General features: G+C 33.8%; 1 protein-coding gene across 1 annotated transcript; it reads left to right on the top strand.

The window, feature by feature from the left end:
• The first annotated feature begins 7,765 nt into the window (after window positions 1-7,765).
• Window positions 7,766-14,040, top strand: LOC132285530 (probable metal-nicotianamine transporter YSL7). Its single transcript, XM_059787719.1, has 6 exons — window positions 7,766-8,422; window positions 11,475-11,638; window positions 11,934-12,031; window positions 12,118-12,252; window positions 12,447-12,636; window positions 12,716-14,040. Exons 1-6 carry the CDS (start codon window positions 7,990-7,992, stop codon window positions 13,817-13,819), a joined length of 2,124 nt encoding a protein of 707 aa, XP_059643702.1. The 5' UTR covers window positions 7,766-7,989; the 3' UTR covers window positions 13,820-14,040.
• Window positions 14,041-14,043: the final 3 nt, after the last annotated feature.

The following is a 14,043-nucleotide window of genomic DNA, read 5'->3' on the forward strand; positions in this document are numbered from 1 at the left end:
AGAATCAAAAGTTCAAAACCCATATCGGTATATCATTTTAAATTGTTCAAAAAATCAAAACCCATATTTTTCAGTTTCAATCGCCCACTGTTCCAGTTCGGGTTCGCCGTTCGCAAGTTTCAACCGCTGTCTCTCAACTCTCAAGCTTTCCCCCCCCCCCCCCCCCCTCTTGCAACTGCTAACTTGTATGTATGGGTTTTATTTAATTTTTTTTTTTCTTCCCTAAATCATTTAATCAAGGTCTATATGACTGTAATTCTTGTTTTGCAAACTAAATCCTATTTGGTGAATATTTTTGACTTTTTAAAAATAATTTTGAGGTAATCACCGTAATCTACATTTTATTTCTTGGAAGGAAGAGGGGTGGCCAGAGATTTGCGAGGATAAACTCGGCCTCGGCTATGGGGATTCTATATTTGTAGAAATCGGTGGTGGTGGTGGGGTTCAGATAATAGAATGGGATGAAAAGGAGAGAGACGAAAGGGCAACGAAATGGTATCGTACAGTCTCGAATACAACAATATCAGTAAATATATAATGTGTTATATTTGACACAAGATTTGACAAAGTTATACTTTGACAACTCATTTTAAAGTCACCTCCTATATTTTGAGATTGACAACCCATTGGAGTTGCTCTAAATAGGGTTAGAAATTTGTGTCGGGTCATATTCATGTCGTGTCAAGGCATGGGTATCCTATTAAATGAGTCGACATGAACGCAGCACGATTATTATTCGTATTAAAAAATTTCAACACAATTAATACACAGATAATACGACACGACATGCGTAACCCATTTAATAAGTGGGTTAATATTTGACACAATAAAACACATTTAAGTCATTTTTGGCACAAATATGACACGTTTAGTTAAATGGATCATTTTAAATACGAATACTATAACGCGTTTAGTTAAATGGGTTATAAACGAATTAGTGAGTCAAATACGAACACGATACGTTTAATAACCGTGTCAATATGGCTCGACATAATTACAATCCGAACACGATTAAATCAAACTTAAACTCACTTATTTCGTATCGTATTTGAATCACATTAATGTACTGTGTCAAATATTATTACCCCTATCCATAAATATGTATATTTATGGAAATATGTATGCCATGAATAATTGTTGGAGTGCCTAGTATTTTCCAAATGGGCAATGCTTAACTACTCACTAATGAGTAGGATGAAACTACTCACCCCTGTATAGTCTAATAACAAACTAACACATCACATTTAATAATAAAATAATTCACATATTTTTCTGCTTTCTCGGATCAATCATTGAATAAATCGTATATAGTGTTTTTAGGTGTGAATTATTTTATTTTTAAATGTGATGTGTTATTTTATTATTGGACATATAAGGGTGAGTAACTTCACCCTACTCACCAGTGAGTAGTTTAGCAAATTTGTCGGCGCATAGTCTTTAGTTTTTTTTTCCTTCTCGTGTTCACACAGAATCTCACCATTCATATCGAAATCTGAATCAAAATATAAAAATAATAAAATATACTTAATCTGAGTTGAATCACATCAACAATGTACGCAGTATCTTTTATAAATTATTTATTTAAAATTCAAATTAAAATAAAAATTGAACTAAATAAAATTTCGAGTCAAACCGGCTCCATTTAAAATTTCAAAAGATATAGGGTTAATTTTACTAATACCTCCTTAGATTTAGATAAACATCGCATTAAAATACTTTTCAAAGATAAATATTACTCAAGTTCAATTTTACTTTTTCATCACTGAAACCGTTAAAGAAGTATGAAAAGACAAATGTACCTAATTTTTTTAATAACTTTTATTTCAAAATATCAACAATTTAAAAAGATAAAATTACCCTTATTAATTACGCTCACTTACCCACCCCTCTATCTCTCTTACACTTTGCTGGACCAACACCCCCATTCTACTATTGTTACATTCTTTAAGCTTTGTAATACCCCGATATTTTAAAAGATTTATTAATTGAAATTAATTACTTTTATTTTATTTTTAAATGATATATTTGATTTAATTTGAATTAATTGCGTTTATTTTAATTTTTAATTGATTTATTTTATTGAGTACTTAGATTAATTGTTTTATTTTATTTATATTTCGTGAATTATTGATATGATGATTGTTGTGTGTGTGCTTAATTATTGATTGAATTGTTTGCGTGTTAATTTTATTGGTTTGGTGTAACTTGGTTGTAATTTATTATTTTGTTTATGTGCTTAGTGTAATTAGTTTTTAGTTTTTATTATTTAAGTGTCTATTTAATTATTTGATTTATTTAAATTAATTGGATTTGGGATTAAGGGAAGTTGGACCAAAATATGTGGTATTGGGCTTGTATGAAGCCTTATTGGATTAATTAATAAAGGCCCATGATTATTTAATTATTTAAATGATCATTTTTGTATTAATTATAAATATATATAATTATATATAAATATAATTAATTAATAATTGTTATGAAAAAATATATATAGAGATATATATTTATGGATATATATAGGTCTATATGATTTAATTAACCCATGAAGTAATTATGGAAGGTATATATATATATTTGTAATATAATATGTGTTTATAGATATATATTATTTAAGAATTATTATTTTATTTGAAAGTCCTGGTAGGAATAGGATTTGGATTCTAATGTGTATAAATATACGCATAAGACTTTAGGGTTAAAAGTTTACACGTTAAAAAAATAAGAGAGAGAGAGAAAAGGAGAAGGCCGACAAAGAGGTAGTCGGATTAGAGAAAGAGGACATCGGATTTGGAAGAGGTAATCAAGGCTTAAAGCTTCGGTTTCGTTTTGAAACCTTGCGAGTTCGGAGTTCTTCTCTAACTTTCCTCTTAGAACTCATAAGGATTTCACCTTGAGTATCAAAATCTAAGGTTAAATTTATCGATTAAATGATGGTTAGAACGGAATATTTAAAATATGAATTATTATATTTTTTTTTTGGAATTTTAGATTTTTATTGTTGTATATATGTGTTGTATATTTTGTTTACATCAACAGATAGGCTGGATTTGGACCCAAGAGGGGTTAATTAATGTTTCTAAAATTTCTGGAATTTTTGTTAAATTTTCTGGAATTTTCTGATTTTTTCTGGTATTTTTGGTAATTTATTAGAATTTATTTTTATATATTTATTGGAAATATATATATATGTATATATATACACTGTTAGTGGAGTGGCGCCTCAATAGGGAAGCAATTCACCGTGGCGCGGTACATAGAGCAATGGTGCGCACACTGATCTAGACCATTAGATTACTTAAATATTAATGGATTTATTCAGTGCATTGCGGTACATGATATGTTAATGCACATGCGGAATCCAACGGTTTGATTTGATTGATGAAAGGGAGATAATCTGGTGCGGGTTCATACATGTGAGCTCAAGTGAGCTAATCTGGTGTGGGTGCATTTGTGTGAGCTCAAGTGAGCTAATCCGGTGTGGGTGCGCTCACAGTAGTGTTTAAGCCCATCCAATTATGTTGCCTATTTGTGACATAAAATTAAAACGGTCATAACTTAGTCAGCTTAAATCGAAATTGGGTCATTCTAGAGCTTAAATTCAAGGATTTTTCGTCCTCTTTCCAATGGTACTAATTTCATTATCAGATTCCCATCCTACTAGAAGATAATTGCGTTTTAGGGAGACGGTATCGGAAAATTATTTAAACTGATATGGAGTATTTATGGGAAAACATTTGTGACGATATTTAGTGACGTTTAATTTACGTAAATGTCATTAATTAATAGTTTGGTGATGGAAGGAGTTATATATATACTTAATTATATATGTGTATATATGATTTAATTAATTTATGTGTAGAATGGAAGGAATTATATGTATATATATATATTCATTAATGTATATGTATATATGATTTTAAATAATCAAGGATTATTATTGAAGGTATTATACATATATATATATATATATATATATTATATAATATATGGGTATATGTATATATCATTTAAGATAATTAAATTATTATTCTTATTTGATATATTATATTAGGTTGGTTATTAAATTAATCTTATGCATATAATATGCATGAAATTGTTATGTGTGAATTAATTTATTTTTAAATTTAAAGTTGATACATAGTTGAATTGTTGGCATGAATGAACTGCCATAAGCATGGTTGAATTGTTAATTTGAAAGTATAAATATATATACTTAAATGAGGCATGGTTAAGTTGCCAATGTATAAATAAATATATTTATAATGGCATGGTTGATTTGCCAAATATGTAAATAAATATACTTGTGGAGGCATGGTTAATTTGCCAATGTATAAATAAATATATTTAAGGAGGAATGATTGAGTTGCCAATATATCAATAAAAATATTTATAATGGCATGGTTAATTTGCCAAAGCGTAATTAAATTGTTATGTGTTAGATGATTAAAATATCATCTATAGTTATTGTATCTATAGACTGGATTAGAGTTATATATTCTTAAATTAGAATAATCTAGTACTTACTGGTTAGTGTATTATTATATATTAATAAAATAATATTGGTGGAAATATGGATGATTTGCCAATGCTGAGATTTTGGATATGTGATTTAGTTAAAATCATCATCAGGTTTTGGGATTAATTATAATATGCCTTTTATTATAATTTATTATTTAAATGATTAAACAACTGACTAGGATGGGATTAAGGTCAAAGGAGTTTTTTTTAAAAATGAAATGGTAGATTGGTCTAGGTATGAATATTATTTTAATAATTATTTAATAGGTATGGAAATTTAATAAACTTATTAACGGATGTGATTAGTATAATATATATAATTATATAGAGACATGTATATCGTACTTTATTAAAGTTAAAACTTTATTAGGTTTAGTTTGATCAGAAATGATCTGCTTATTGGTTTTCAGAGGCCTGGTAGAGTGAACTTGCTCGTAGGGCTTAACCCACGATTTATTTTTCAGATTATTAGAGGTTCCAGTCTCGAGGTTGAGGATCCGCAGCTGGGAGACTGACATTTATCTATTCATCTTGTGTACTTTTAAATAGTATTGGATTATTGGATAATGTTTTAAGGTGTACTTGAGTTATGGGATTTTCGAGTTGTAAATGTTGGAGAATCATTAAGTAATATTTATTTATTAGTTTTCTTTAGCGGTTTATTTATTCTTTATTATTCATCTTTGTATTCTGTGCTTGTTAAATACTAAAATTGTTTTGATTTTTCTTGATTTTGTGCGCGGACTTGATCAACCCGTGTTGTAAAATTAGGGAGTATCACAAGCTTTCCTTCTCTCTATTGATTAATTAAAGTAAAATAATAATAGAGATAGACAAAATATATAGATGAAAGAAGAAGAATATAACTTCTAACGATAAATCCGTAGCTATGTAATACTAATGGTAAACCAACGACCTTTTTTTTTTTGTGGTCGATTCCAACTTCAAAATGTAGACGGTGCACGGGGTTGGGGTCTACGGTCTCCATTTTGAAGTTGGAATCGACCACAAAAAAAAAAAAAGGTTCATTGGTCTACCATTAGTTTTACATAGCTACTGATTTATTATTAGAAGTTTTAGTTGCTAAGTTTTTTACATATATATATATATATATATATATAGTAAGCTTCATATTCTGGGTATGGGTCTCATTATTGAAGAATGACCCAGTTAAATGCCTCATGTTAGTTATATGATCAGTTAGTGCACCTTCTGAAAGAGAAAAAAAAAAAAAAAATCAACGAGTACAAAAGAAAAGGTGAATAGAGCTACATTGGTATAATTTTTCTCTGCTAAAAAAATACGGAGTACAATTTTTTTTTTTTTTAAGTCTCGTAAGAGACTCAAATGAGCTAGAAAAGGGTATTGTAAATATATATATAAATAAATAATAATTATAAATTTATAAAGTAAAGGATATTCGAGTTATTTCAACTCCAATTCTTAGTCAACAGAGTCAAAAGGGGGTAATAAAGTCATTTTACATATACAAAATGGTCTTACATATTTGAAAAATAGTTTTTGGATTGTAAGTGAAAAACATGTCAAAAGATCTAAAATAGGCTCGTGTGCGCTTTACACTCATGTGATATCGATATAGTGTGTATAATTCCTTATTATTTGTTCACCTCTCTTATATTTTAAAAATGGTGTGGAGTAGTGTCTTTTGGGCGTTGACCTCTATTGACCGGAACCGGAGTTACAAAAAGACTAAAAGCCCTCTATCTATGATTTAAAAATAATAATAATAAAAAAATTAACAAAAAATAAGAAAAAGACTAAAATAACCCTCTATCAATACTCCATCTCTATTCTCGTTCTTGCCCCCCCCCTCTCTCTCTCGCGTGCGCACCATCTGCAAACTACAAATCTACAAGAATTAGAAGTTCAAAACCCATATATTTCAGTTTATCTATCTATCTGCAAGAATCAAAAGTTCAAAACTTATTAGCTATATCAAAACCCATATCGACATATCATATCAAATATTTCAAAAAATCAAAACTCATATCTTTCAGTTTCCATTGGCCGCTGTTCCAGTTCGGGTTCGCCGTTCAATCCATCGCAACAACTAAATCCGACCGCCTGAAAACATCCTCCGCCGCCGCTCAATCCATACGCACCCACCCATCCATGGCTCTTCGTTGTGTGCTTGGGAGAGTGGGTAGAATTGGTTACAACAATCATCTGAAGACAAAGTTAGGATTTTTGAGTGTTATTTCAACAAAAAATCACCACCACCACCGTACCACCAGAATCTGAACTTACCCTCTCTCTGTCTCTGCAACTGCAAACTACAAAATCTACAAGAATTAGAAGTTCAAAACCCATATACTTGAGTTTATCTACCTGTCTGCAAGAATCAAAAGTTTAAAACCTATTACCTATATCAAAACCCATATTGGCATATCATTTCAGATTTTTTAAAAAATCAAAACCCATATCTTTCAATTTCCATCGCCCGCTGTTCTAGTTCGGGTTCGCCGTTGGCAAGCTTCAGCCGCTGTCTCTCAACTCTCAAGCTTCCCCCCCTTCTCTCTGCAACTGCTAACTTGTATGGGTTTTGTTTTAATTTTTTTTTCGAAATCAACTAATCAAGTTTATAATTCTTGTTTTGCATAATTTTTTTTTAGGGCAAATCATTTCAGCCTCCCCAATCGCCTCCATCTCTATTCTCATCCTCAACTTACCCCTTCTTTCTCTCTGTAACTGCAAACTACAAAATCTACTAGAATTAGAAGTTCAAAACCCATATATACTATATATATATACACGGTGAAGGATAGTAAAAGAATATTAAAAGGGCAATTTCGAAACAAAGGCTTTAAAATAGTCATGTGCCATGCACATGATCATCTGGCATCCAATTCTTACCAAAATAGTCACCGAAAGTGGCTTAATTGCATATTTTTATATCTAAGTATGAATTTATATAGATAAATCTAACTAAAAAGGATGTAATTCGCATAAATTTAAGTTTTTCAGACTTTTTCTTTTAAAATATACTATCTCCATTCTAGAAAAAGTCTAGTGTTTAGGGAATCGTGATAATTTAATATGTGAGAATTACGATGACGTAAAAGTGACATTTTTTTATGGGGTGTACCAGTAGTGACTAGTGATCAAATGAGATGACCCTTCGCCGTAGCATTTATTGCTTGTCTAAGGGCCTATCAATATCTAATTGGTCCAATTCCATTATGAAAACTCCTACTAGTGTCTCCGTGTAAACGCGATTGTAAAAATTCTGACTCGCGCGTCACTCGCGCCTCACTCATCTCCAACCCACCATAGAAAATTCAAAATCAAAGCCTCATCATTCCACACAAACCACCAACACCTTCACACCCCTAATAACGACAGCTCTCTCTCTCTCTCCCTCCCTCTCTCTCTCAATATATACACAAACAATTACACACACATAGTACACACAGTGAGTGAGATAGCCGCAAGTCGCTAGTTGTCACAGACATGGAGCGAACAACCAGAAGAAGAGAAGAAACTGACGCCGCCGATAACGGCGCCTTTGCCGGAGAGGCCTTCTCAATCGAGACAGAGCACAACAAGACGAACAGTAGTGGAGGAGAGGAAGAAGAGTTCAAATCGGTGGAGAGGATCTTCGAGTCGAAGGAGGTACCGCCATGGCAGAGTCAATTGACATTGAGGGCTTTCTTCGTGAGCTTTGTGTTGTCGATAATGTTCACCTTCATAGTGATGAAGCTGAATCTGACCACCGGTTTAATTCCTTCTCTCAACGTCTCGGCTGGTCTGTTGGGGTTCTTCTTCATCAAGACCTGGACCAAGTTCCTTTCCAAATCGGGCCTGTTGAAGCAGCCATTCACCAGGCAAGAGAACACCGTCATTCAGACCTGCGTCGTCGCCTCCTCCGGCATCGCCTTCAGCGGTATCTACCTACTCCCCCCCTCTCTCTCTATCTGTATCTATTTCTATATCTATATATATTCACGTCTCTGGCATGCCGTCATCACCGGTGACGTGTTGCAATTTACGAATCCGACGGTTATAAACGCTGTATGCTCCTGGGCATCTTTTGGTTCTATTTGGCATGTACTGCCACTAGGGATGGCAACGGGGCGGGTTTGGAGCGGGTTTCTCTAAATCTCGCCCTGCCCCTTTTAATTTTTATCGAGTCCATATCCGGCCCGAGACCCGCGACGGGTTGGATTTTCATATCCAATCCCGTCCCGTTAGGAAATACTGTGCCTCCGTGCCCGCCCCACTAACAAATTTTTTTCTCCCACTTTTTGGAACTTAAACTCCTGCTATTTAAATGTGCAAAGCCTAGAAATGACATCACATAAATAAAATTATATATCCTAATAAATAAATAAAAAATAACATGCACATAATATAATTCAGAGAACATAATAAACAAAAATAAAAGTTTAATACAACCAAATCACAAGAAGTTCTAAGCTCCAACTTCCACCATAACCAAAACAAAAGCAAATTTAATACCAAGTTTATATCCCAAATTAGGATTATAAGAGATGGGTAATTGGGTAAGCCGCTAAAATAACTTATAGTTATATGCAGGGTGGGGCGGGGCGGGGCCCCTAGGATATGTATATTGAACCCTTACCCGCCCCGTGACCCTCGACGGGTACAAAATTTGTATTCATGTCCGCCCCAACGGTATAACAAGTGTTCCCATATTCATTATTAACGGGGTGGGACGGGGCGGGGCCCCGGCGAGGCGGTAAAAATTGACATCCCTAACTGCTACAAGTAGTTGGCAAAAAGCCAAAAAGAAAAGTAACAAGTGTGTTTTAGAATTTGCTTGAAAAATTGGGGTCTAAATCTAAATTAGACGATATTATTAAATACTCCAATAGGATAAGTAACTTGTGGTGGTCCAATCTGTATTAAATTTTCTAAGAGCAATCTCGAATTTTAAGTAAATTTTGAGCATATCATTAGTCGGGAAGCTCAACTTTTAATTTACAAATAAAATAATACATGACTATGCGTTTGTTTTACTTTTGGATCTTCTTATTATCTGTCTTCATTGGTTGAAATATATATATTTCTTCTCTAAAATGTAAAATTATTTGTTCCTCTTTACAAAACCCTTATTTACTCTTACCAAATACTCCGTGTAGTATAGAGTGTTTGTTACAGAGATGACTATGATGTTGAATAATTGTACGAGTTATAATAACATTATGTTTGAAAAGTAGGATCTAAGTTTAAAGTAGACTAAAATAAGGGGCATAGACTAATTATCTTGTAAAGAGTGTGTGCTAGGGAAGATGATGGCCATGGAGTGGAGTAGTGGAAAATTAGCTGTCACAAATTTTGGGACCACGTGATCACCGTCGATACCTTAGGATCACCCGAAACATGAGTATTTGTCCACCTGATGCCAACTGGAGGAAATTAATGGACAAATCAATAAATCATACTCCAACAGGACAAGTAACTTGTGGTGGTCCAATCTATATTAAATTAAAAGTTCACCTTCCCGACTAAACGACAAATCAATAAATCTTACGAAGTGGGTCCCATTTCATTAAGATTCTATGCAAGTGGGACCTTCCAGAATGCGGGCAAAAATACGTCTTCTCACACTTTGTTCAAAAGTCAGCAACTTTCTTCTCTGTCACTCTCCCTTGAACCGTATTCAGGAGGCAAAACCCGTGAGTTATTTTCCTCACTGTGGGCCATCTTGACATAATTTTGATTCGTATCTACGGATTCATTTTTGACTATTCGTTCAATTATCTATAGATCATTGATGGATGGAGCAGATGAATTAGTAAATGTTTGACTCTTAAACTCTATATATATATGACTTTAATAAATAAAAGAGGAAACCAATAATTTAATGAATGTTTTGACTCTTGAACACCTGTTTTTTGAATGGTGTGCCCACTATTTCACCGCCTTTTTTTGAGCTTCAATATCGGAAGCTTTCACACTAAATAATTTATAAATAATTTCCTAATTTGTAGAATTATTAAGTTTTAATTTTTTCGACAAGTGTCTCAACAGTGTCTTGAGCACTTTCTTTGATCATCTTATGCCTACCAACATTGCTTTAAGACGATATATATATTTTTAATCATTTTAAAATTAAATTATTTACTTAACTGTTAGTGTGACATGGGTAATTAAATTACCTTATGTAATAATTTGGTTTAGAATATTATTTATCAAATTATCCCATGTGAGAATACAAGTTTTATTTCCAGAAGTGTTTGTATTATATATATGTGAATTCATTATAACAAATGTTAACATTAACTCTAACAAACTCTTACCACTAACTTTTCCCAACTCTTTGAACTGCTGCATGAATTGTATTTCCTCATTCGTTTATAACTAACATGGTACTGTATCTTTCTACTCTATCTAAAATGCTATTGTATCTTTCTTTGCTAACTCAATCAATTTCAATTTTGGTCTTTCTCTTTTTAAAATCTGAATCATGTTATTTCTCACCAATTTAGTTTTTGTTTTGGATGTTGCCAAACTATATTATCATCCACCATGGCTAATAATAGATGCTCACGAAAATAGTACGGTAGTGGTAATAGAACATGCTTTAGATTGAGTCTCTTCAAAAAAAAAAAAAAAAAAACCAAGACTAGATTCATCAAGTTACCCTTGCCTTAATCAAACACGATCTCCATATTCCAAGTCTTCACATCAGCTCTGGTTTGAAAAGTGAAGTGAAGTTGTCTAGATTGGATTGCAATAGAAAATGCCCAGATCAATTCAACATTCTGATATAATTTAGGCAATTTTTATTGAGTGATGTGTCTACTAATTTCAGTGAATGCTTGAGCATTTTATGTGTTCTAAGTCCGGGAAATTTCCAATTGAATGCAATATTTTATATACATAATGATATACAATTCTCTTCTACTTTACAGGGACTGCCAATATTGTCTGATCATTAACACATTTTTTTGTTCAATTTCAATGAGCAGGAGGTTTTGGTAGTTACCTTTTTGGCATGAGTGAAGTTATTGCCAAACAGTCAACTGAAGCTAACAATGCACAGAATATTAAAAACCCGTCTTTGGTATGGATGATTGGATTTCTTTTAGTTGTCAGCTTTCTTGGACTCTTTTCCGTGGTACCTCTTCGAAAGGTAAATTCTTAAAACTCAACTATATTAATGTATACAGATGAAATTACAGTTTCTCTTTGTTTATATATATTATGACTATCACCTGTTCCGAAGTTTGTTTTATCTTTGACTTCATTCATTTTATATGCATTTACTTATGAATGTACAAAGATTTTTTTTACCAGAAAACAACAGGGTTTTTATATTGTCAACTATGAGTGGGACCTCTCTTCTCCTAGAGATCTTAATAGACGCAAACGTAGCATGTTTCCTTTTTCACTCAACCGATTCAATCTATGTATATAACCTGTTGCAGGTAATGATCATAGACTTCAAACTAATTTATCCAAGCGGCACTGCAACTGCTCACCTTATCAACAGCTTCCACACTCCTAAAGGAGCCAAGCTAGCAAAGTGAGTCCATGCAAAATTCCATTTCGTTACACAATCTTACGAACAAGTCATCTTTCTTTCTCATTATATTCATCATTTAACTCTAGGAAACAAGTCAGAGCTCTGGGCAAATTCTTCTCATTCAGTTTCTTGTGGGGTTTCTTCCAGTGGTTCTTCACTGCAGGGGATGATTGTGGATTTGTGAGCTTTCCCACATTTGGTCTCAAAGCCTATAAAAACAAGTACTTATTCTCAATGCATTTCTGTATTAAATTCCTCGATTTTTTATACTCTAAAACAACCTGAAAAGTGTAGTTATCAAAATAACTTCTTGAGCTCATTACTTTCCGATCTCTCATGTTTCCCATTCAAGTATAATGATCTTACTCAAGTATATTGATCTTCTTCTTTTCCTGAAAAAAAAAAAAAAAATCAGGTTTTTCTTTGATTTCTCAGCAACTTATGTTGGTGTTGGGATGATCTGTCCATATCTGGTCAACATATCATTGCTACTTGGAGGAATTCTCTCATGGGGGATAATGTGGCCTCTCATACAGGACAGGAAGGGCCAGTGGTACCCTGCAGACACAAAGCCAAGTAGCCTCCATGGCCTGCAAGGTTACAGGGTAACTTTCTTGCTCTTAGCCTAGGTACCAAAATGTAACCAGGATTTTAATCTTTTCTTTGTCGTTCCTTTTGTTGCAGATATTCATTGGCATAGCCATGATCCTTGGCGATGGCCTCTACAACTTTTTGAAAGTCTTTGGTCGCACTCTCTTCGGTTTGTATCATCAAATACGGAATAAAGATTTAGACACCGTCCTCCCAGTCGATGGTCGCTCTCCTCCTCTGAATTCTTTATCTTATGATGACCAGCGTCGTACACAACTCTTTCTCAAGGACCAAATTCCAACATGGTTTGCAATTGTTGGCTATATCACTATTGCCATTATCTCTGCTGCAACAATTCCACACATCTTCCATCAACTCAAATGGTACTATATTGTGGTTATTTACATCTTTGCGCCCACACTAGGCTTTTGCAATGCTTATGGATGTGGGCTCACCGATTGGTCCTTAGCATCCACCTATGGAAAGCTGGCAATCTTCATAATCGGAGCATGGGCAGGAGCCTCTCATGGTGGAGTCCTTGCAGGTTTAGCAGCTTGTGGGGTCATGATGAACATAGTCAGCACTGCATCTGACCTTATGCAGGATTTCAAGACAGGCTATCTGACCCTGGCTTCTCCCCGCTCTATGTTTGTGAGCCAAGTTATTGGGACTGCAATGGGTTGTGTTATTTCCCCTTGTGTCTTCTGGCTCTTCTACAAGGCATTCCATGATCTCGGGATCCCTGATTCACAATACCCTGCCCCTTATGCTAGTATATACCGGAACATTTCAATCTTGGGGGTTGAAGGGTTTTCAGCTCTGCCAGAACACTGCCTTACGCTTTGCTATGTGTTCTTTATTGCAGCAGCTGTTGTCAATGCGATCAGAGATGTTGTGGGGAAGGAGAGGGCAAAATTTATTCCTCTTCCCATGGCAATGGCAATACCATTCTATATTGGATCATACTTTACTATTGATATGTGTGTTGGGAGCTTGATACTTTTTGTTTGGCAGAAGATAAACAAAGCCAAGGCTGATGCTTTTGCACCCGCTGTGGCTTCTGGGTTGATCTGTGGTGATGGGGTATGGACTCTGCCCAGTTCGATTCTTGCTTTGGCAGGTGTGAATCCACCCATCTGCATGAAGTTTCTGTCAAGGGGAACAAATGCGAGGGTTGATACTTTCTTAAGTTCTTAAATCTTGAATTCGGTTCAGCAAGTATAGATACGTATGTTTCAGGTTTTCTCCACTCTCTTTGTTTTCATCTCCTTCTTCCCTTCTGTTTCTCTAAAAGAATCTGTCTTGAGTCTCGTTGTATCCATGTAAATGTAAAAATTATCCATGTATTTGTCTATGCTATAAAACACAGTTAAGATATATGTGAAAAGTATTAACAATGAGATCCAAATTTCAGCTTATCA

This window comes from Cornus florida, unplaced genomic scaffold (genome assembly GCF_030987335.1).
Source record: "Cornus florida cultivar Cherokee Brave unplaced genomic scaffold, ASM3098733v1 CherokeeBrave_3.0.0_Hap2_Chr11, whole genome shotgun sequence".
NCBI lineage: Eukaryota > Viridiplantae > Streptophyta > Magnoliopsida > Cornales > Cornaceae > Cornus > Cornus florida.